At 45.3% G+C, this 25043-nt stretch overlaps 2 protein-coding genes across 3 annotated transcripts in view; one reads left to right on the top strand and one right to left on the bottom strand.

Moving 5' to 3' along the window:
* Positions 1–624: 624 nt before the first annotated feature.
* Positions 625–23970, bottom strand: LOC137324600 (glycine N-acyltransferase-like protein 3). Its single transcript, XM_067989082.1, has 5 exons — positions 22999–23970; positions 15782–15886; positions 13379–13496; positions 4697–4823; positions 625–1064 (listed from the first exon to the last, which is right to left on the bottom strand). Exons 2-5 carry the CDS (start codon positions 15800–15802, stop codon positions 647–649), a joined length of 684 nt encoding a protein of 227 aa, XP_067845183.1. The 5' UTR covers positions 15803–15886; positions 22999–23970; the 3' UTR covers positions 625–646.
* Positions 23895–25043, top strand: part of LOC137324598 (protein transport protein Sec23B) — a 71935-nt gene continuing 70786 nt past the window's right edge. The window contains exon 1 of one of the 2 annotated variants that reach the window (XM_067989076.1): positions 23895–23983. The gene's annotated coding sequence lies outside the window, so the exon portion shown is untranslated. The remainder of the gene's footprint in view (positions 23984–25043) is intronic. The other variant, XM_067989075.1, reaches the window with a different exon arrangement.

Genomic DNA, 25043 nt, shown 5'->3' with positions numbered 1-25043 from the left:
GAAAGTAAGAATTTTTAGTGAAAACACAAAGATCTTGCAGCCAAAAGTTTGTGTGAAAGAACTGAGTGCCCTGCAGCAAGAACTCACCTTTTCTCCCCATCTGTCAAACAAGCATTTGAATGTCCGACTGGCTGCTGGCTGAAACACGTCTGGTAGAACATGGAGGGTTTGCCACAGCACAGGAAACATGCTGAGGATGCTTCAAAATCCAACCCCTGCCTTAATGTGGACAAAATTAAGTACTTTAAGTATCCAAATAACTATCATCCCGCCGGCTTTAATTGCCGGTGGGACATCTGCACTCGGGAGGTGCGTGTGCGCCCAGACGCGTCAATGGGGAACCCGGAAGTCTGCGGGTTGGAGCCGGGTTCCGAACGCGCTCGGGATTTTCGGAGCCCCCCCGCCCCCAACACGCCCGCAATTTAATTTTAAAATTGACCCCTTTGTGTCTTCCTCACAGCTTACATTCTCACCTAGCTTTGTATCGTCAACAAACTTGGGTACATTACACTCGGTCCCTTCAGTTCAGTTCCAGTTGGAAGATGTGGGGAGGCATAAAAATGTGAAAATAAAATTGTATTTTTCATTTTAATTGATTTACTAAAAGCATTGAGTTGTGCTTTAACAAGGAATATAGGCAATAAAATCAAGTACTGAATGTATCAGGTTTGGATAAGAGCCACATCATTGTACAACCTGGGACCTCCTTAAAACCAAGTTTCTTAAATAAAGTGTAAGATGCACTGTTAGTTTTTTCAATGTGGCAATACACAGGATATCCAAGGTCCTGCAGAGTTTTTACAAATGTGGTCACCAGTATTTTGGCATAGCCCTTCCTGCGATGCTCTGGTACTGTGTATAGCAATCCCAATGCACAATACGGATAGCTCAGTATCCAGGAGACAGGATTTCCAGCTTCATCCAGAAGACAACAGTTAGGGAAGTTTTGAATGGCGTTTTCCACAAACCTGAGCCCAGTATCATCACCTCCAAACTTCCAGGTTCTGTTTACTAACTCCGCATGTGACAAGTCCAAATGACTTATTCTTGAAGCAATATCAGTCCTTGAAAAAAAGGATAAGATTTAATTTATTGTAACCGTAATGTGCACTATAACTACAGTTCAAGAGATATGAGGGCAGATTTTCCTGCTCTGCTTCCCACCCAGCACTGGACAAGAGCCCTAGGATTTACATAGCCTGGTGCAGGTCTGTCCCATTGCAGGACTGAACGCTGGCTGAAGGGGCAGGCCTGCATCTGTGTCAGGCCTTGGAGATTGGGACCTTCTGACTGTCAATGGAGATCTGCAGCCAGAAGGCCCCGATAAGACTGCAACATCTGGGCTGGGTTTAAAAGTGTGTAAAAAGAAATTCTTCGGCCTGTCCCCGGGGCACCCACAGACCCTTCAGTTGGTGGGGGGCACAGGGGAGGCCACAGCACCATTTGTTGTCCAATTTGTTTATTTGTTATCCAATCGTCGCACAGGAAAATGATCGGAGCCCAGGAACGCCTCTCCCACCTCTTCTAAATGCCTTCGACTGACCTGCAAGTACCGCAGGTGCAGGCCAAGCTCTCTCCTGATCTGCTCCACCCCCAGAAAGCCTCTGAAATCATGGGTCAATGTGGAAGGGGCTGAGACCTGGTTTGCGCGGTCTCCATCCTTTTTCCTGACCGTTGCGCCCTGGGAACTGGGCGTTCTTCAGGGGCAAAAGTCAGGAAAATCAGCCCTGTAAATACATTTACTCTATCAAGCAGAATTATATTTCACTTCATAGATATAGAGTCATAGAGTTATACAGCACGGATAGAGGCCCTTCGGCCCATCGTGTCCGCGCCGGCCATCAAGCCCTGTCTACTCTAATCCCATATTCCAGCATTTGGTCCGTAGCCTTGTATGCTATGGCATTTCAAGTGCTCATCCAAATGCTTCTTGAATGTTGTGAGGGTTCCTGCCTCCACAACCCTTTCAGGCAGTGAGTTCCAGACTCCAACCACCCTCTGGGTGAAAAAGTTCTTTCTCAAATCCCCTCTAAACCTCCCGCCTTTTACCTTGAATCTATGTCCCCTTGTTATAGAACCCTCGACGAAGGGAAAAAGCTCCTTAGTATCCATCCTATCTGTGCCGCTCATAATTTTGTACACCTCAATCATGTCCCCCCTCAGCCTCCTCTGCTCCAAGGAAAACAGACCCAATCTTCCCAGTCTATCTTCATAGCTGAAGCGCTCCAGCCCTGGTAACATCCTGGTGAATCTCCTCTGCACCCTCTCCAAAGCGATCACATCCTTCCTGTAGTGCGGCAACCAGAACTGCACACAGTACTCCAGCTGTGGCCTAACCAGTGTTTTATACAGCTCCATCATAACCTCCTTGCTCTTATATTCTATGCCTCGGCTAATAAAGGCAAGTATCCCATATGCCTTCTTTACCACCTTATCTACCTGTTCCGCCGCCTTCAGGGATCTGTGAACTTGCACACCAAGATCCCTCTGACCCTCTGTCTTGCCTAGGGTCCTCCCATTCATTGTGTATTCCCTTGCCTTGTTAGTCCCTCCAAAGTGCATCACCTCGCACTTTTCCGGGTTAAATTCCATTTGCCACTGTTCTGCCCATCTGACCAACCCATCTATATCGTCCTGCAGACTGAGGCTATCCTCCTCGCTATTTACCACCCTACCAATTTTTGTATCATCAGCGAACTTACTGATCATACCTTTTACATTCATATCCAAGTCATTAATGTAGACCACAAACAGCAAGGGACCCAGCACCGATCCCTGTGGTACCCCACTGGCCACAGGCTTCCAGTCACAAAAACAACCTTTGACCATCACCCTCTGCCTTCTGCCACTAAGCCAGTTTTGTATCCAAAGTGCCAAGGCACCCTGGATTCCATGGGCTCGTACCTTCTTGACCAGTCTCCTGTGGGGGACTTTATCGAAGGCCTTACTGAAATCCATGTATACCACATCCACTGCGTTACCCTCATCCACACGCCTAGTCACCCCCTCAAAAAATTCAATCAAATTAGTCAGACATGATCTTCCCTTGACAAAGCCATGTTGACTATCCCTGATTAATCCTTGCTTCTCCAAGTGGAGACTAATTTTGTCCTTCAGAATTTTTTCCAATAATTTTCCTACCACTGATGTTAGGCTCACTGATTTAAATATGATTCTGCCATACTGTGCCACCGTCATTTACCATTTGTGTGCTGATGCACCAGGAAGAAAGGGCCACTAAAAATTAAAGGGGTCATTCTCTTTAATCAAATTAAGCCATTCCCAATTATTTCTTCGGATGCTGTAATGTTGAATATATTCAATGGGCAGAGTATCTAACCAATAAACAGGAAGGCCCATTTATAAGGCTTGAGTTATTCTTAGGACCTGACTTAATGGCTCCGCTAATGGCGGGGAGGGAGCATGGGGGGAGGTCCTGCCAAATTAAAATTTTTTGAATCGGTTTCCCAGTGACAGCCAACCAGATTGAGAGGCTGGTTGACTGTCGGGGGGAGTAGACCTGCCACTCCAGACTGCAGCCGGGGAGTGGAGGGAGGGAGGGTGGTGAGTAGGACATCAGAGGGAGATCGAGGGGCGGACATCGGAGGGAGATCGCTGAGGGAGATCCTCGGGGGAGATCATGGGGCGGACATCATGGGGCTGACATCAGGGGCATTCATCGGTGGGGGGGAGTCGACATGGGGGGGGGGTTCCGATCGTGGGGGTGTCCGATTTCAGGGGTGTCCGATCTCTGGGTTGTCCGATCTCGGGGGTGTCCGATTGAGGGGGAGGAATTGGACATCGGGGATTGGACACAGTGGAAGGGGATGGTCGGACATGGGGGGGATCCGATAGTGGAAGGGGTCATCTGATCAAGGGGGTCCGATCATGGGGTGGTTTACAGGTAAGCTTGGTGGGCCGAGGGGAAGCACTCCTGCTTCTCCTGGCCCACGATGCTGGAAAGGCACTTACCTGCTCCATCCAGCAGCCTCCCCTCAGTGTTAAATCTGGAATGGAGATAAAATCTTAGGCTCACAGCCTCATTAAAATATTTTAATGTCGGGCCCACCTCTAGAGAGCAGGTTAGTCGCTTGGCCCCCAGCCCTTCTCCGTTAAAACCAAAAGTGGGCTTGTTGGAGGTGGGTGGGGTCGGGTTTCCCATTTTTTATTTTTAACTCCCACACCCACCCGTCCTGGGCGATTAAAATGACCCCCTATATTTTTAGAATGAGTTCTGTTTCCAGAGTGATTCACTTGTTGAAGTTATTTCTCTGGCTTGTGTTTGGGCAATTCTGACATTTCCAGCTTTTTGAATGCATTTATTGTAAGTTTTTTTCAACTTTCCCCCCTTGCTCCTTCTCAGTTGAAGCTGTGCCTCCTGTTGGGGTACAGTTCCACAGATGGCGCTGCCCTCTTGTACCTTACCAAAGTGACCATGTTTCATTTGTAAACTTGGACAGGCAGTGGACTACTTGAACAGTGCCAAGTAACAGACTTTCACGGCTGTGCCTGATTCCACCTTCACCCAGCATCAATGAGTGCACACACATTCACACGTGCACATTCACATGCACTCGCGTGCACACACTCAGGCACACACACGCGCTCACGCTTTCCAGCAGGGATTACTGGATGATGATCAGGAGTGGGAATACTGGGTTATTTAACTTTTCCACCCCATTTTAGGTATACCCACCTCTGTGATGGCATGTCACTAGGATTCTCCAGCACCATAATATAGCTTAGTTTTCCATCCAGCTCCAGCGTAGCGTTTCTGCAACGTGCAGCTTCTTGTATCACATCCATGAACAAGCAGTCAATTCCTTTAGTTGAATTAACATAATTCTATATCAGATATTAACAGCAAAAAAGAGAACTGATCATTGTGTGATTTCTGGGTTTTGGAGGAGGAGATATGTAGAAAAGTTGGAGAAAAATGCAGGAACAACAAGCCCATAATAATTGGTACCTTTTAGAAAGAACTTGTATTTATATATTGCCTCAAGGTGTTCCAAAGTGCTTCACAGCCAATAAATTACTTTTGAAGTGTAGTCATTGTTGTAATGTGGACAAACACAGATAACTGACCGGATACTCTGGTTTAGTGATGTTGGTTGAGGGATAAATGTTGGCCAGAACATTGAGAGAACTCCTCTGCTCTTCTTCATATAGTGCCATGGGATTTTTTTATCTCCACCTAACCCAGCAGATGGGGCCTTAGTTAATCATTTCATCCAAAAGTTGACATCTCCCTCGGTACTGCACTGAAGCGTTAGCCTAGATTATGTGCTCAAGCTTCTGGAGGGGTGTTTGAAACCAAGACCTTCTGACTCAGGCAAGAGCGCTAACACTGAGCCAAGGGTGATACTTTAATTATCCAGAGACAGACATAAATAAGAGTAATATTGGCGGCAAAGAAGGGGAGGGGTTTTGAATAAGGATTGCTTTCTGGATTAGTCTGTTTTTAGTCCAACAATGAAAGTTGCAGTGTTGAATCTCATTCTCGGAAATGAAGTGGGAGAAGTAAATGTTGTAAGGTTGGGGAAACAACTAGGAAACAGCAATTAGGTTTCATATAAAAATTGAAAAGGAGAGGTAAAGATACTTGACTGGAAAAAAGCAAATTCCAGTAAGATAAAAAGGGAGCTAGTCCAGATAAACTGGAAAGAAAAATTGGCAAATAAGTCAGTGCATGAACAATTGGAAATGTTCAAACAGGATATAATTAAGGTACAGACTGAACATATTCTCACAAGAAGTAAAGGCACTGAGGCAAAAGCTGGACCTCACTGGATGAGTGAAGAAAAGAAAATTAAAATGAAACTTAAAAAGAGGCTTCCCCCAAGTAGAGACCATCATCGACTGCACACACGTAGCTTTGCGTGCTCCAACACAAGACCTTGCAGTACACGTGAAAAAGAAGGGCTTCCATTTGCTGAATGAACAGCTGGTTGTGTGGCAACATGTAGTGCATCATGCCAGTCTGTGGCAGGTATGCTGGCAGCTGCCATGATGCCTTCATCCTGCAGTAGTCCTCAATTCCCCCTCTCTTTCACACAGACCATCGGGTCAGTGGCTGGCTGCATGGGGACAAATACTATCCCCTGCAGATGTGGCTCATGATACCTGGCAGGAATTGGTGCACAGACACTGAGATGAGATACAATCAAAGCCAAAACTTTACCAAAACTGATAGAGCAATCCATTGGCATCTCAAGTAAAGCTTCATTTTAATTTTATTTTCTTCACTCATCCCTCTGGAGGTGTCCTACAGTACAGCCCCTAACACGTCTCCAGGATTGCTGTCATATTCTGCATGTTCCACAACTTTCCATGCAAAGGGGCCAACTCATCGAGCCACCTGTGGAGGAAAATGTGGAAGAAGAGGAGCATGAAGAAGAGGAAGACAATGCGTATGATGAGGAAGAGAAAGGCCTGCCCATCCTGCCAGCTGCGAGAGCTCTTTGACAGCAGCTTATTGAGGAATGTTTTGGCTAACTACTTGCTATTCCCCTGCATCAACAATCCCTCCCAACATCATTCACAGTCCTTCCATCCATAGGATTGCACTCAACCCAAACACCAGCATGGGTCTTTCAGTCAAATCACATTGCCTGGCCAACAAGTACTCACTAAACAAACTCTACGCACCAAGAATTCTGTAAAAGATAACAATTGACAATAAGTATTAACACATCCATAGACTAATAATCACCCTGGTGCGAGCCCCTAGTGCCTGATGTTAGTGTTCACCTACCTATTCTGATGCAAAAGACAATGCCTAAAGTGCCAATTGGATAATCTTCCTTGGCCTCCTCCTGACGTCTCCACCATCATAGAGGCCAGTCTTTAGCCAATTTGATTCACTCAAAGTGACATCAAGAAATGGCTGAGTGCACTGGACACAGAAAAGGCCATGAGCCCCAACACATCTCGACTGGGAGAGCAGTCTGCAGGAGGGCTGTGACAGCAGTGAATCCCCTATCCATGCTTTCATGCAAACTCTGGAAGCCTGTGGAGATGGTGGAGCCCAGAGCCTGAATGGCAGCAGTCTGAGCTTCCAATGAAGCTGTCAGAACTGTTTCCACTGGGTCTGTTGCAGCATTCATAGAATTAACCACATACTCCATGGTTAACTGCATTGCCTTGATGCTATGTGCAATGACCCCCCCACAAGTTGAAAGTGGACTCGTCCATGCTGTCTGACATGGTGTGGAGGCTCCCTGGCAGGCTATTCAACCGATTAATTGCTGGTGGACACTTCTCAGTCTTCTTTTAAAACTGGGCCCTGGAAGTCCTCATCTGCACCCTCTATAACAGACGTAGGACGTGAGCTCGCCCTCCAGAGAGGTGTGTCCTGTGCCATCCTTTCCCCCTGCCCTTCGCCTTGCTCACCTGTGCACGGTGAATCACCCAATGCGGACCTTTGAAACTAACCGCCAAGGGTTTGCGGAATGCTGATTTCTGAGCGGGTGCTTACAAAGGTCAGAGTGAGTGACAGTGCTTCTTCAGGAGGGCTGATCTCCTCTATTGCAGTTGGCCCTGGGACTTACAAAGGACCTGGAATGAGGGGAGATAGACAAGAGTTAGCGCTTAGTAGCAATGGAAGGCAGCAGATGAGTGGTCGCTCTGTAGACCACCAGGTTATCACTCTGCGTGTGTGAGGGAGAGACTTCACTCTCAAGAGAAAAGGAGAGGAAGACGGCCAAACACCCTGCAGGATGCTTCCCTCCAGCCACATCAAGCTCTCTCTCACATTGATTGTTGCCTCCTCCATTGGCATGAGCTCCTGGATAGATGGTGGCCCTTGTATAGATCTGGACAACTCCCTCTTGTTGTGCACTAGCTTGTCCTGCAAGAAAAGTGGGAGGATGTTAGTGCTTGGCCTGTTGAAGATGTGAATGGCAGCTTAGCATAGTGTTTATGGTGAGAGAAAGAAGTATCAGGTTTGGGGAAGAGGGACCAGTAATTGTGAGGGCAGAAGAAGGCACAGAGTGCACAAGTGGTAGCAGAAGGAGGTACGTTCATGTCTGTTGCTGTGATTGGAGGAGAGAGATGGAAAGTAGAGGTAGCAAGGGTTGTTAGCCTTGGGGCTACAGTAAAGTGGTGCTGGGCTGTGCAGACTGTACGAAATCTGTGAATGGGAGTCTTACCTTAGCTCTGGTCAGTCCATTGAATTTTTTCCTACATTGCTGCCAGGTCCGTGGTGACAGTTTCCTGGAATTCATGTGCTCTGTTACCTCTGTCCACTGTCGGTGGGCTATCTGGAGGGCACTCTGCACCCTTCTGTGGGGAACAACACCTCCTTCCTCACAGCCACCTCCTCCACCAAGACCTCCATGGTACTGTCCGAGAAGCCGGGGACGTCAGCAGCAGCAGCTCTGTCATTCACCATTCTCTAAAGGCACCTCCTCTTTAAGAAGTGAAGGCCGCCTTTAAATTGTGAGAGTCCCGCTGGATTTCCCACCCTTTCAAATGGGCGAGCAGTTAATTACAAGTGCAAGTTGTGCTGATATCTTGCCCTCATTATGGAAATGAGGCGCGTGCCTCGCGTCAGTGGGTTGGATGAGCGTAATGAATGCCTCGCCCACTTTCTGCCGGTTTTGGGCACGACTCGAAAATGGTTCCCTACATTTCAAAATGAATGAAATAGTTGTGAAAAGCTTTGAGACATCCTGATAAATGTTGTTTTCACACAAGTGCTTAACACATCCATTCCATTTAAAATAAAACAGGCTGGTGTCTGCATTAAAATAGCACTGAGAGGAATTTTGTACAAGCACATTAAACATTGATATAACGATAGCACTAACCAGAAAATACACGACAGTCCCAAAAATCCCAAGTCCAGCACTGCCCGTATAAATGCGGCAGCGCGGGCACCACTGACCTCCACTGCTGACCCTGCTGGCATGTCCATGTCCAGGGTGGGGTTGACTGTTTTACATATTGTGGACAGGTTCTCGTGCCAGTATGGACGCTTCTTGGGCACCTGCTACAGCACGGGGCACAGGAAATGCATTGCTGGCAAGCGCTCATTGGCCAGCTGGATCTACTAACTCCAAAGATTTTAACCTTTGTGCCCAATTAGCCCCCCTTGTTTACGTGGTGACAGTGTTTTCAGGGGTTTCTAAGCCTGGATCCTCAGATAGACCCACTTTGACCAGTTTAACGACCTGTATGCGGGGTTCATCTAGAGTAGGTTTGATAGATGGCTGAAAGAAAAGGGAATAAAGAGAAAAGGGAACAGGGCGGGAACATGCGAGATTAGGACTACTACTTGTGAGAAGGGTAAATATTAGCATGGACTGGTTGGGCTTATGGGACTGTTTCCATATTGTAATTTCTATGTAAAGCCTTATTGACTGCTGTTTACAGAAAATCCTGAGGTTTACTCCTGATAATCAATTCCATTATTTTACACAGAACTGAGGTAAGATTAATGGGGTCTCTAGTAGTCTGCATCTGTTTTATTGCCCTTTTTTGAAAACGGGTACCACATTAACCTGTTCCAATCTAATGGTACCTTCCCAATGTTCATCAACTTCATCATAATGACCAGCAATGCCTCACAAATCTCAATCCATGACTCTCTTAGTATTCTGGAATAAATAACATCTATTCCGTAATATTTACTTGTTTTGAGTCCCTTTATTCTGTCTGGTCCTTCATTTATATCAAAGTTATTAATTCTATTTAGGTTATTGCTACTTAGGGAGAGCATGATGCACATGCTCCCTTGTGAGCATTTTTATTTGTTCTCAGGATATGGGCTACACCTGCAAGGCTGCATTTATTGCCCGTAGTTGTCCTGAGAAGGTGGTGGTGGGCCTTCTGCTTGATCTGCTGTAGATCTTATAGTAATGATAAAATCAATAAAAGTTTTGATTTTATTTTTATGTGGTTCAAGCACCACAAAGTACTATTAAAAATACAATTTTAAAAAAAATGTCCAAAAACATTCTTAAAAGAAACAATGGGCTCGATTTTCGGACCTTCGAGCTGGCGGGTTCGTGGCAGGGGGTGGGGGGCTCCGCAAATCGGGGATTCCCGGGGCGGGTCTGGAGCCCGGCTCCAACCCGCCCAATTCCGGGTTCCCCAGTGATGCGCTTACATGCGCGCACAGCCTCCACATGCGGGACTCCCGCCGGTAATTAAAGCCGGCGGGATCCCACTTAAACCAATTAAGTAGGTACTTCAGGTCATTTGCAGATCTGATTGACATGATATTTTAGGAGGGGTGGGATTTTCATATCAACTGGGACTGTTTCCCATCCTGGGGGGAACATTCCCAGTTGAAATGGACGTGTTGCAGCCACCACCCTGTGGCAGTTGCAAAGGTCATTGCAGGAGGCCAATCTGTCACTTTGGACAAAGTTTGGCCTCCACCACACTCCTCCTAACAATAAAATTCACAACCTTGCAACCTCAACCCCGGTGTGCAGACACATTTACCTACCTTGCGGACCCCCTCAAACGTACATCTTCCGGATGGGGGCCACCATAGCTGCAGTCATGACCTCCTCAGAGGACGAACAGCATCACCAGCCTCGCCGTCCACCTCTGACACGTGGAGCTCCACAACACAGTGCTGTGACACATCCACCTGCACAGCAGGAGGGAGGGCAACCGCAGAGAGAGATGCGTCGCAGGGGGCACTACCCTTGCCACAGGGTCTACAGACCGAGGCTCAGATTCCTGGACCTCTCTGAGCAGCAGTGCACACGGAGGCTTAGAGTCACTCAACATGTAGTCGTAGACATCTGCAGCCTCCTTGATGCCGAGCTGCTCCCGGCTGGCCCGAGCACCATCTTCTTACCTGTCGTTGTCAAAGTCACCACTGCCCTCAACAACTTCTCCTCCGCATCCTTTCAGTGTGCCACTGGGGACATGGCCGGCGTCTCTCAGTCGTCTGCACAAAAGAGCCCTGCACATACACCTACACCCACTCTGCAGTGACACAATGGGTGGCATCAGGTGTGGGTCTTCATAGTGATCCTCAGGAAAGGGCATTATTGCGCAAACCAGACAAGATTTTCAAAGACATGGCAGTAGTGATGATAACAATTTTTATGATTTTTTGCAAAACAAAGGAAAATAAATGAAAAACATGATATTTCGTCTTTCAACCCTGTGCATCCCCTTTGTGCTCACAAATCCTTCGCCTTACGTTTACGGGAACCCCTACGTGGTGCTACCCCTGTGGCTTCAGCAGAGCCCTGACCGATGAGATGCTTTGCGCGGATGCCCTCTGGGTTTCAGTGCCCGTGAGGGCCCCTCCAAAGACTGCTCCACCTGCACCTGTGCAGGGGCAGACCCGGCCACCTGGAGAGGGGGCAGCATTGCGGGTACTGGTTGAGAGGGGGGCAACGGGTGAGACGTGGGAGCGGTTTGAATGGCGTCCCCACTTCCATGTCCCCTTTCACCATCACCTCTCTCCTGGCCCAGGCCCACATCACTCCTTCCGCCCTGCTGGACGACAGTTTGGGGGACTTGTTTGAAGCCTTGGCAGACCAGTTGTAAGGTATCTGTCAGCCTGTTTAAGGCGGCAGAATGTTGCTCACCCTGAATCCGAACGGCCATTGTCAGGGCGTGAATGGACTCATTGTTGAGCCGTGCTTGACGCTCGATGGAGGCTAGCCTTTCCTCCATCGCGGACATTCCTGCACCTACCTGCGACACTATCTCAGAGATGCCTTCATGTCCCTGTGACAGTATTCCACGCATGCAGGAGTTGGACTCCTCCATCCTCTGTGCGATTGTGGAGAGTGTGTGTGGCAACTGTTCCAGTACCTCAGCAATGTGCTGCTGCCCCTCGATGACTCTCCTTTTCACGGCTGGCCCCCAGGGTTCAGCATCTGGGTCCAGCTGCGCAGAGCCTGGAGAAGAGTGTTCCCACCGACACGGACTCTCCACGGCTGCCCCTGCCACCTGGGTCTGCTCGTGCTCACATGTGCGTGGTGACTCACCATGTGAAAGCCCAACTAAGTGAGGATGGGGACCCACCGAGGTGTGTGTATCTGCTCTGGTGGATGGCTGGCTCAGATGTGACGATGGACCCTCAGAGGCCGCAGGTCCTCTGAGGAATCGCCCTCCACATTCACGGCGGTCACAGATGGGCCTGCAAGAGAACAGAAAGCAATATTAAGCACGTGGACAGATGTTGAGGTGCTGCAGATGCCAAGTGATGCTAAAATCATTCGCTATCATGAGTGCTGATTGTTAGATTTCTGTCACCAGCCACTTGTGCAATCCCAGTCTCGGCATCCGCCATGGACAGGCACTCCAGCGTGCGGCTTATCTCGAGTGCCTGCTGCTCCGCATCTGTTAATGCCACCTGGTGTGGCGGGCCCCCTCCGGTCCTTGCCCTCTCCCGGGCATTCTGGCATCTCTTCTCCTATCAAGGCAAAACACAGAGGCGTGATTGAGTGATGGTTGCATGGTGACCCGCTGCATGCATTGGTGTGGGTGGGGTTGAGCGTGAGGGAGATGCATGGGAGGGTGCATGTGTTACATAGCCATGAGATTGTATGAGGATTGGATTGCGTGGTAGTGTTCGAATGGGAACTGTGACGGTGAGTATGTGCAGGCAAGGTGAGGATGATAGTTGAGTGGATGTGAGGAGTGATGCGAGAGCGTTGTGGTGGTAGTGCAGAAGGGGCTGTGTGGTGGTGGAGGTGATGTGGAAGACGGAGTGTGGGAGAATGCGCTAGTATACTCACTTTGGCTGACCTGGTTAGGTCATTAAATCTCTACCTGCACTGCACCCAGGTTCTGGACACATTGCCACTGCTGGTGACCTCCTCGGCCACCTTCAGCCAGGCCTTCTTGGTGATGGAGGGAGGGCACTTCCTCCCATCCGATGGGAAAAAGATTTCCCTCCAACTCCTCACCCCATCGAGCAGCACCTAGAGTGAGGAGTCAGAAAACCTTGGAGCAGCCTTGCCTCTGGCCTGCTCCATGCTCCTAAATTGGTTGTTTGCTGCAGGAGGAGCATTGAAGGACTGCCCCTTTAAATAGGGCTCCTCCTGCTGACAGCCTGTGATGCGGGTGCGCAGTGCACCCGCTGCGCAGGTCTAGGACGGGAAACCCAGAAGCCAAGGTAAGTGCCTTCAATTAGGCTGCGATTGCATGCGGAGCACCCTGAATTCACCGGGCGCATTACCCACGCGCCCAGTCGACCCCCCGCTGCCAACCCGCCTCCCTCCTAATATCGGGCCCAATGTATTTACATTACCTTTAATACTTTATACCAGTTAATGCTTTGCAAACAATTTTTTTTTAGCTAACAACCAGAAATTACTGACATTGTGCACCTATGAATGGTACTGAAAATATATTTAAGGAAATATTAGAAATTTTTAAACATTAAATATACCTTCAAAACTGATGACATGTTTCCATTCAATCATATTGGTCTCCATCAACAATGGCCACACACTGTTTGGGTCCTTTGTAAAGAATGTGCATTTGTACAGATACTCATTTGTCTCTTTCTGTATTTTGAATAGAGGAAGAAAAATAATATATGGAGCAGATCACCTTATTTCATTGATGATAATGCTGAAGCTTATTAGTTGTCACCTTCAGGTCAAAATGATATAATTTGCCGTAAAAGTTCCAGGTAATCCTATGAGCAATGTGAGCATTCACAGGCTAGACTCACACATGGAGGGAGAATATTTAAATACATCCACCGAGTGTCCTATAAGTAGCACTTGTGACTTTGAGTACAATGAAAAAACAGTTTCCTAATTAACCTAGTTAACAATTCAATACAGGTTTATTTAGCATAATATATTATTGTTATTAGCATAACCTCAAAATTTTACATTATTGCCACCTTTAATTTTCTCCCCTCCTATCCACTTTTGTGCGAAAAACATAAAAAGGAAACAAATTTTATCTGGAAAAATATATTTGGGGCAAGATCTTCTCTGGTCACCATCATGAAGGTTTCCTATGTTCACTATTTCCACTGAAATCGTAATTCATTCTTTCAGAATGTGTTTACAATTTTACTAGAAAGAGGAAATCTCAATGGGAGTGATTTTCATCTCACTGCTGCCCTGCTTGCACTCAAACACAGAGCAGTAGTGGAACCAAAATTAAATGGCTGCTAATCGTGCCAACATTGCTGCTTTGATATCTGTTCTGATTTTTGGGCAGACTTTAATCCGGGCGGGCAAAGCTTCTGCTTGAAACAGGCAGGAGTCTCATGAATGCAAATAGGAATCAAATTATGTAATTTAGACCCTGATGCCATTTTCGTCTCTGCCCGCTTGACTAAAAAGGAAAGGACATGCATTTATATAACACCTTTCAGGACAGCCAATGAAGTACTTTTGAAGTGTAGCCACTGTTGTAATGTAGGAAACACGGCAGCCAATTTGTGCACAGCAAGCTCCCAAAAACAACAATATGATAATGACAAGATAATTTGTTTTACTGATGTTGGTTGAGGGATAAAAATTGACCATTCACAGAGGAGAACTCCCCTGCTCTTCTTCGATTAGTGCCATGGGATCTTTTACATCCACCTGAGAGGGCAGACAGGGCCTCAGTTTAACGTCTAATCTGAAAGGCGGCACTTCCGACAGTGCAGCACTCCTTCAGTACTGCACTGGAGTGTCAGTCTAGATTTTGTGCTCAAGTCTCTGGAGTGGAACTTAAACCCACAATCTCCTGACTCAGAGGTGAGAGTGCTACCAACTGAGCCACGGCTGACACACTCCCAGTGGTTTGTGCTCCTGCCAAATAACCATGGTGGCACAAGTCACGAGGCAGCCATTTCCAATGGTATTTCAAGAGCTGCTGTCAGGTAAATCTATTGGAGCAGCTTTTGGAGATATCTTTCTGGCAGTCGTTGTGGGTTTTCCACCTTAATGGATCTGAAATCTTGTGTAGTTGTTGCTGTATGTTATGCGTTCATGTTGCCTGCTGCTCCACGGTGTTGCTTCTTTCTGGTCCTGATGAAAAATACATCTTCCCTTTCAGCTGACAAGTGGCCACACCACCCAATTTCCCGCCTCTGAATCAGCAGGCTGCCTATTGGGGGCGAGTTTTGTGCTGGCAGTTTGCCGATTGCCTGACCACGAAAATAAATGGGTCCCCTCCAAGTGGCCGCCGCGCTTTGCCCACCTGGTTACCATGTGTAGACCCCCACCATGGTTACGATGTTGCTAAACAGAGAAACCAGAGGAAATCTTTTCACTCTTGACAAAAACAAATAGAAGATTATATTGGGCTGAAGATAGTACTTCAGAAATGGATAAAGGTAGGCTGGCAATGGAGTGCTGCATTTTTAGGGACAGTTGTCATACCATATACACCTTCATGAATTCTGTTTGAATTTGAAAAGCGTGGAAAATTCATAAAGGCCTTTGGGCACTGTCTCTGGTTTGATCACTTCTTATTTATTCATCAACATTTTTGCAGTTGGAAAAAATGTCAATGATACCTGAACTGTGAAAATGCTTTGTAATCACGAATGTTAAAGAAGCATTGTCCTAGTGAAATTATTCAACAAGCCTGTTTATTTTTTGACTGGAGAGGGAGAGGAGCTGTGTCACTTTCATTACAATGACACTACACACAACTGAACTGATGATTCATTTCAAAATAGTTTGCCTCATAGATGTTGCAAGTTTGTAAACAAATTTCATATGTATATTTGCCAAACATTTTTGGTGAAGCTGATGACCCTTTAAAAATGTAGCACTTCACTTTGTTCTGTAATCCTGAGTTGTATGGAATCTGTTCAGAAGATAAGTGTGCTCACCTTTCTTTTCGATCGATACATTACAATGCTGAAGTCAGGAAATGAATCCACAGCAATATCGTAATCAATTAGTTTTCCTCTGATATTTAGAATACAGCCATAAATCTGGAAAAAGAAACATTACTTACAGTTACAAGCTGTAGACAAAGAGGAAGATTTTAGCATAATATGAAACAAAGCAGATAAGAACAGAAAGCATGCAGTGAGATAGCACTTAGCTATTCAAGGCCACTCCTTCTAAGGGACCAGTGGGCAAGGAAGAAAGGGAGGTGATAAGGACGGTGGGGGTGTTTATTAAATCAAAGCATACTAGTTGTCAGTGTCAGCACTGAGAGGTGATGTCACAAAAAAGACAAATCCCCAAAACCAAATAGAACCTTTTCAAAAAGTTCATTGTACGTATTATTAATAAAAAGGATGTCATTGACATGATTTCAAGGCTCTCATTTATATATTATCCCCCCCTTAATTAGATTACTGAGTTGTAGTTATTCCCCAGTATCTATTAATCCCAGCCTATTTGCAATCATATATTGCAGTGGTAAAACTCAAGTTAAAAGCAAATTATTTGACCCGCAGTTTTATTTGCAATTTGCCATAGTTCCGTTTAACAGCAGTTTAAACCACATGAACAAAGTTCCTTGATAAACTTTAGGTGCTGCACAAACAGTCTCAATGCAGGAATGTACAGGACTGGAAAAGTCCCTTTTGATCCACCAGGCCAGCCCCAGAGTTTAACAAAAGCAGAGATATTATCTCTCAATTGATTGTCAACTGCCAACTCCCTCTTAAGATTATTTGGAAAGGCTTACCTGTACTGCTTGAGGCAAGTACTTTTGAAGATCTCTCTCTAAAGTGTTCAGGTCCTGTGCAGTTTGTAACACGAACATCTTGTTAAAATGAATACGTTTGTTCAACTGACAGTGTAACCAGAGTGCTAGCTGTGCTTACTATGACATAGTACTGATGCAGTTCTCCGCTAAAAATCTATTAATATTTTAGTTTTCTTTTTTCTGGTGTAATTGGCTTCAATTGGAATCAATCATTTTTACTGCATAATTGTGGATACCATCACCTCGCTGTTTGATGGAATCTTTCACCTTCCTTGTAACCTTATATCAAATGTAAAAGTTTAAAGTTTCATAAATGACCACTGTGTCAAATACACAAATGGGTCATTTTTGTTAAGTAGCAGATTAATATTTAACTACACTGAACAATTTGCCAGTATTGCAACTTAAATAAATACGGGATAGTTACATTTAAATAAGAAATATGATGATAAAAGTGCAATGAACTAATTATTGAATATTCTAGAATGCAATATATAAATATTAAAAAAGTACATAGAGCTGAATATTTCTATCAGTACAAACAAATCATATCATCTTATTTCTAGCTGTACTTTATGTCTGCATGCACTTCCTTTCCAGAAAACTTTACTTCTTATTGCCACATTTTTGCAACACTTTTGTATCAACTTTTCCCATTATAAATTTCACATTTATAAATGGAAATTGCCTATGGTGACGTGCTGTAATTACGCCCACCAGTGAGAATGCTGGGCAGCTCAATTTTGCATCTTTCAGTTCCTTGTACTGTAGAGGAACTCCCACGCTGCAATCAACTTTACTTTTCTGCTTCCCGAATTAGTGAGTTTTCTTGTTAAACTATAAATAGTAACATAAAATCAAAGTATTATATAAAAATAAGGACAGAATGGATGCTCTGGTCAAATTATTCCCCATCCTCTAACCCCCCCCCCCCACCTTAAACTGAAGTCTGTACTTGTTCTTGTTTCCCCTTGTGCAACACCATGGGAGATCGACCTGGATCTTATTAAAAATCTTACATCTATCCACATGTCCTATCTACAAAACCATACTTCCTGTTGTCACACTTTTGTCTCTTCTTCCATTATAATTCCTATGTCCACATTTATAATGAAAAAGCCCACTATCAACTGTCTCCTGTCTCCCTTTCCCTAAAAATTGTTTAAAATGCTTTCTGAGAATTTTTCATTCACATTTTTCTCAGTAATTGGAACTTATAATATTCAAAATAAGGGCCCAAAAATTTTTTTAAAACATATTTCATAGCAACATGATTAAATTTATCCATTGATTTCTCTTTTGAAGCTTTCTATAGAGTTTTAATGAATGCCTCAGCCTCTCCCTGGGCTGGGCTTGGAATTGATATTTTTTCCCAGGTCTTTGGCACTGAACTGAATTTTAATAGTGCAGTCTGAACATATGCAGTGTACCTAATTTCCCAGGATGTATCAATACTGTTCAGTCAGCTGTACTGATGGAATATTTTTCTAGCTTCTAGCAGTTTTTGCTCAGTTGTTTTTCAAAATTATTTGGAGAAAAACTGGAGAAGAAATTTCAAGAGCTTTATTCTGTGTAAGATTACAGACACATATACATTTATTTAATAATGTATATGTGCCTATCCTGTACTGTATGAAAGTAATGTTTTTACATTACTTTTATACAGTACAGGATAGGCACATATACATTATTAAATAAATAAGATAGGTGCATAATGTGGAGCTAAAAAGGTTGATAGATTAAAATACATAGGGGTCTAAATTAGGCCGTGTAGTGCCCGTTGGGTAGGCACTATGTGAACTCCTAAGGACCCAAAATGGTATCTGGAATGCAAGCGCACACTTCTAGTGTGACGTGCGCTGAACGCCATATTGATAAAGGCATTTGCACACGCACAGATAACAACGCCAGCACCACCTAAAGTAGGGAGAATATGCGGTAGATCAGTGTGTATCGCTGATTTAAAGGGATAAATGTGATTTTGGAACTCAAAGCTCCAGCCCATGCACTGTCTTAACCTCGTACAGCTGAACAGGTCTTAAATAGCATGGAGGCCCCCCCCCCCCACCACCAGTGCTATTTAAAGGGATCATGCGGGAGTTACAGGTTAGTTGCTGGATTATTGCTTCTGGCTGCTGATGCATTTGTACCTGTTTTTGAAGGTCTCTTATACTTGAATACTAGGACTAGGGTACATAGCCTAAAAATTAGAGCCAGGGCTTGCAGGAGTGAAGTTAAACACTTTTACTGAGATTTAAAATTAAAAGTAATGAGGGATATGGGGCTAGGGCAGGTATATGGAGTTAGGTCACAGATCAAACGTGATCTTATTGAATGGTGGAACAGGTTTGAGGGGCTAAATGGCCTACTCCTGTTTCTATCTTCCTATGTTCCTATAATAAAGTTTCAATACTCCACAGGGAGTGGGCTGGTTAGCTGACAGGCAACAGCAAGGGCACTGGCAGGGAGGCAGGGGTGGGACAGAAATACTGTCATCCTGAGACAGGACAGCAGGTTTATGTTCCATGGGGCTACTGCCATTTGCTGCCTCCTGTTATGTGCCACCTTCTCCTGCAAGAAAGTGAGATGTGTGTCGGTAAGTGTCCTGCAAGATGTTTGGGTGATGTGGCTGTCATGGTTGAATAGCTGCCTGTGCGTGTGCAGCTTGCAACAGTGGTAATGTGGAAATGCATAAAGAGATACCTGACCATATTAACTTTTAATACACCTAAACCATGAATGAAGAAATGCATGATGGATATTTGACCATACTAACTAGCTAAATACAATTTAAAGCTTATATTTTAGTTTCTCACCAAAGACATACAGAAGCCCTATTGTCTAATTACTTCAAGTTCTCTCATGCTGATAACTGTCTGACTAACAGAAATGAATGACCATATAGCCTTGAGACTAGGTACAGACTTACTGATAAAAAAAGGCTGTTTCTAAGGGAAAACCACTTTCCCAGGCCTGTGTCCAACATCACGAGACGATCATGAGGAACCAGAGGGTGGGTTCCCTATTTTGATTGACTAACTACCTGAACCAATAAAGAATGTACGTGTACGCCCATATTCTATGACAGGTGGGTGTTGCTAATTAACTGTATAAATGTGAGCTGTTTCTTGAACTCAGCGAAGACGTAGCCCTGACCATTGTTTAGGGCACGCTTCCCTTGTATACAAGTTTTCTTTAATAAATTCTTACTTGTCTGAAATAAGTGTTTGGAGTTAATGCATTGTAAGAGTTTGTTGGTAGTTGTGTGATGGGTGGTGTATTGCGTGGAGCAGTGGATGCGGCTAGTGGTACAGTTGGTAGGAGATGCTGCGTGACAGTTGACCTCACTCACCTTGACCACTCGTGTCAAAGCATTGAACTTCTTCCTGCACCGCATCCATGTTTGTGGTGCTATGTGCCTGGCATTGACTTCATCCCCTATGGCCTCCCACTGCCTTGGAGCATATGTCTGGAGGGCCTCTTGCCCCCCCCATTGCGGATATAGGATGCCCCTCCTTCTGTCCACCACTTGCACTGAGACTTCTAGTGCATCATCAGAGAACCTTGGTGCACGCAGATTGGTGAGTCTGGCGTGCAGATTAGAAGATGTGGGATTTAGTAGTGCGCAAACTTTATTCAGTGTTTTAAAATAACGCATCAGTTTGTAAACAGAGTTCCCATCATCACCACGCTGCACTATATTGCAGCACAGATTCACTTCCCAATTGACTTCCACCACTTCTTGCAGCCACAATGCACCTTCTTTTTAAGAGGTGCAGGGTGCTTTTAAGTGGTGCTAGCCACTCGCAATATCTGGGCCCTCTGCAGGTGAGCAGCCATTCAATAGCGCAGGTAGGGCTGGCTGCACGCAGCAATCATAGAAATCACCAGGAAGCACGAATATTACGTGCTGCCTGCATCTCAACGACCGGGCATGGGTTAATCTTGCACCGCGACACCCGCGCCCGGTTTTGGGGATTATCCATTATAACCCCCTTGGCTTTTAAAACACGGGCATTTGATCATAGTAGGGGGGAGTGTAAGAAAGGAGATTACTGCAATATAAAAAGGCAATAGGTTGCTATAGAACATACATCAAAGGTTTGTACAACAAAGCTATGGCTTGGGAAAAGCAATGATAGGAAGTAACGGAACGGTGTGAAAAGACATGAGGCCCCTCATCCCCGTCTTGCAAACTGTTCAAACAACTAGGGGTCATAAAACACCAGATAGTGATGCATCCAGCAGGAAGTAGACCATAAAGAAGATGGTATAAAAAGAAATGCAATGTTTTTCTCAGTAGGAAGACTTTTGCCTACTTTCAAGACCAGGTAGCGTGAATAGACTTGGAGAAGCCATTTTCACGATTTCTCACCAAATCTTGTGTACGTGAGTTTCATACGTAAGGCTGAATTGTATTGCTCTGTATGGGGTTTTAAGATTAATGTTTTGTAACAATAATAAATTAAGTTAATTATCAGATATATTACTATCTCTAGCTTTTGAAATCTGTTAAAAGGATAATGAAGGAATTATCCAACATTTGGTAAAATTTACTTTGTTTTTTTATATATGTGTAATAGAGTAAGGAAGATGTGAAATGATTACATACCTGTTGCAGCTTTTGTTTTGTATTCCATAAACTTTAGAAAATTAGGCAGAGAGAATAGTCAGAGAGATAGAGAGAGACAGAGAGACAGAGAGAGAAAGAAAGAAATAATTTTTTGTTGGGCTCTGTTCGTTCAATTTTCCCCCCAAAAAAGGTAAATTCAGAAGCCAATTAATCATCTCACCTGTGTTTTGTTGACAGTTTTTGCCCAGAACTAGCGCTATTAGCTAAATTTGGATTATGGGTCTGAGCATGAGAAGTGTGATGGAATATTTTTCTTCAGCTCCAAACAATTTCTGCTCATTTTTTCTTCAAAATTAATTTAAGAAAAGCTGGAAGGCAAATTTTCAAAGCTTTATTCAAGTATATTGAGTGTGATTTTTTAAACAGAGAGATGTGAGTGTGCATGTTTGAGAGATAGAGAGAAAAAAATGACAGTATAACAATAACACACCTGTTGTAGATTTTGTTTTGTGTCCTATAAACTTCAGAAAGTGTATTAAGCTGAAAAAGAGTGGGTGGCTTTTTCTTCTGCAATCCCGCCTGAAATTGGGTGAGATCATGTTGGAGAATTTGGGCAGTGGGACGGCGATGGGCAATAAAGGGATAGAGGTTGGCTGACCCAACAGGGGTTCTCCCGCCCCCAATCCGCCAGGTCCACCGTTGGCTATTCCTTCTTCACCTATCACTAGGGTTGCCAACCCTTCAGGAATGTCCTGGAGTCTCCTGAAATTAAAATTTAATCTCCAGGATGCTGCTTGAACAATCCAGGAGAAAAAGCATTGGGGCATTAAAACAAATTGTGTGTTTTCTTTCATTTTCTTTGAACACTTTTGTTTATCAATTATGAAAATATTGGAGATGGGGAAAAAAAGGTTTTGACTGGGCGGGAGGTCATGTGATGAAACCTCTAGGAATTCATCCAGCCTGTGTTGACAACTCTACTTATTGCACACAAATAGCAATGTGGGTTGGGGCCCATGTCTCCAGTGGATTTCTCTCCCGCCTGCCCCATTTATCACCATTTCACAAGGCCACCATGTAGAAGGTGGCAGTAGGCCCAGAAAAGCAGCAGTAGAGGATCTGAGGTCCCCCAATAGTTTGGGTCCTGCCCTTACCTCCTGAAGGCCTTGGTGTTTTGTTGACAGAAAATGTAAACATTTTAATTGCCATCTCCTGTAAAAGAGATTTTAATTTCTAAGAACTGTGAGACAGAAAGAGAGAGGCAGAAAAAAATGGTGGTTTTTCTCACTGTAATTTGACTTTTTAAAAACATGGAAGGTAGGGGGTAAAAGAAAAAAGAAAGACTTGCATTTTTATAGTGCCTTTCACAACCTCAGGATGTCTCAAAATGCTTTGCAGCAAATTAAGTAATTTTGAAGTGTAGTCACTGTTCTAATGTAGGAAATGAGGAATGTCGGAAGGAAACAGGTTGAGGGTGAGGGAGCCTCTGACCCCCTCCTAAGCAAACTTGAGTGGAGCGAGGGAGATAGAGCTTTGAGGGTGAGTAACAGCAGAGTGAGGGCAAAGGAAGGATACAAGGGCTGATTGGGTAGTTCAATGATGAAGAGATAGGGGTAGTGATGGTAGTGAGAGGATGCTAGGAAAGGGACAGTATACTGAGAAGGCAAAAGGGTAGAGGACATGATACCAAATAGGCAGTGGGGGGGGGGAGCATGATTGTTGGGGAAGGGAGCTACTTTATTGTTGTTAATCATTCTTCAGGATGTGGTTATTGCTGGCAAGGTCGGCATTTATTGGCCATCCCTAGTTACCTTTGAGAAGGTGGGCTTTCTTCTTGAACCACTGCAGTCCTTGTGATGAAGGTACTCTCAAAATGCTTAGGTGAGGAGTTCCAGGATTTTGACCCAGTGACAACGAGTGCATGACGATATATGTCCAAGTCAGGATGGTGTGTGACTTGGAGTAGAACTTGGAGGTGATGTTGTTCCCATGCACCTGGTGCCCTTGTCCTTCTGGGAGATGGAGGTCGTGGGTTTGGAAGGTGCCACAAAAGAAGCTATGGATAGTACACAGTGCAGCCATGATACGCTGGTGGTAGAGGAGTGGATATTTAAGCTAGTGGATGGGATTCCGATCAAACGCACTGCTTTGTCTTGGATGGTGTTGAGCTTCTTGAGTGCTATTGCAGCTGCACCCATCCAGGCAAGTACAGAATATTCCATCACACTCCTAACTTGTGTCTTGTAAGTGATGGAGAGGCTTTCAGAGGTCAGGAGGTGAGCCACTTGCCACAGAATACCCAGCCTCTGACCTGCTCTAGTAGCCGCGCATTTATTTGGCTGTTCCAGTTGAGTTCCTGGTCAGTGATGACCCCCAGGATGTTGACGATGAGGGTCTCGGAGATGGTAATGCCATTGAATATCGAAGGGAAGTGGTTAGGTTCTCTCTTGGGCCATTTTACTATGTTAAAGACGCTATATAAATGCAAGTTGTTGTTGGAGATGCTCCCCTCTGCTTCTGTGCTTGTTGACGCTCCTTGCACTTTCTATTCTTGCTGTCACCCCCTGCTGTTTCAGTACTTGCTGACGCTCCCGCTGTTTCGGCAATTGCAGACGCTCCCCTGCTTTTTCTGCACTTGCAGACGCTCCCTGATCGTCAGTGACGTGGCGCCGCCTGGCCTGGCGCTGAGCTGCACCTCCGGTCAGTGACGTCAGTAAGGGTAGTGACGCGTTTGCTCGAGACCGGATCCTATAGCGAGAATCGACAGAGCGAGAGGCAGCGGCTGGGACGTCTCAGGTATGTGACCGCTCACCCCCGTCCCCCCTCCCCTCCCCCTCCTCCCCTCCCTCCCCCTCCTCCCCTCCCTCCCCCTCCCCCCCCCTCCCTCCCCTCCCCCTCCCCCTCCCCCCCCCCTCCCCCCCTCCCCCTCCCCCCCCCTCCCCTCAACTTGCCGCGATCGAGTTATGGTACGACCGGCACCATCTTTCCCCCGATCCGCCTGACCTCAGGTCCGCACGGAGTGGTTTACCATCTCCAGGACTTGGTGGTGTGGTCAGTGCCTCATTGACGGGGTGTAAATCGCCCCACCACTGACCGGTCTGATGTGTAATAGTCTGAAAGGGGAAGGATAGTGGGGGTGGGTGTCATTGATTTGGATCCATTGGCACCTTTAATAAGGAGCTGGATTGAGGGTTATGGTGCGGAAACGGGTAGGGAGGATTGATCTTTGACAGAAGATTGGGCTTTTGCTTGTTGACCATCTCCGGTTTTGGCATTCTTATGAAAGTAGTTTTGGGCAGGGTTGTATGAATGTGAATGAAAGCTATTTGGAAATGTGAGACAAAAAACTATTCAATAATTAGTAAACTGGATGATACACCTCAAATTTGAAAACCCAGTGGATTATCTGCTTTCTGATTGCTATCCATACAAAATTAATTATCTTCCATTTCTTCTTCCTCTCATCAATAATTTCATGATGATGGTTTGTCCATAGTTGTTGATGATGAAAGCTTAAGCTTCATCTCTAATTAACAACAACAACTTGCATTTATATAATGCCTTTAATGTAGTAAAACATCCCAAGGCGCTTCACAGGAGGGTTATGAGACAAAATTTGACACCAAGCCACATAAGGAGATATTAGGACAGGTTACTAAAAGCTTGGTGAAAGAGGTAGGTTTTAAGGAGTGTCTTAAAGGAGGAGAGAGATTTAGAGAGGCGGAGAGGTTTTTAGGGAGGGAATTCCAGAGCTTAAGGCCGAGGCAGCTGAAGGCAGCCATTGGTGGAGCAATGAAGATCGGGGATGTGCAAGAGGCCAGAATTGGAGGAGCACGGAGATCTCAGAGGATTGTAG

Source organism: Heptranchias perlo, chromosome 8, assembly GCF_035084215.1.
Source record: "Heptranchias perlo isolate sHepPer1 chromosome 8, sHepPer1.hap1, whole genome shotgun sequence".
In the NCBI taxonomy this organism is placed as follows: Eukaryota; Metazoa; Chordata; class Chondrichthyes; order Hexanchiformes; family Hexanchidae; genus Heptranchias; species Heptranchias perlo.
This window is presented reverse-complemented; position numbering and strand designations above follow the sequence as displayed.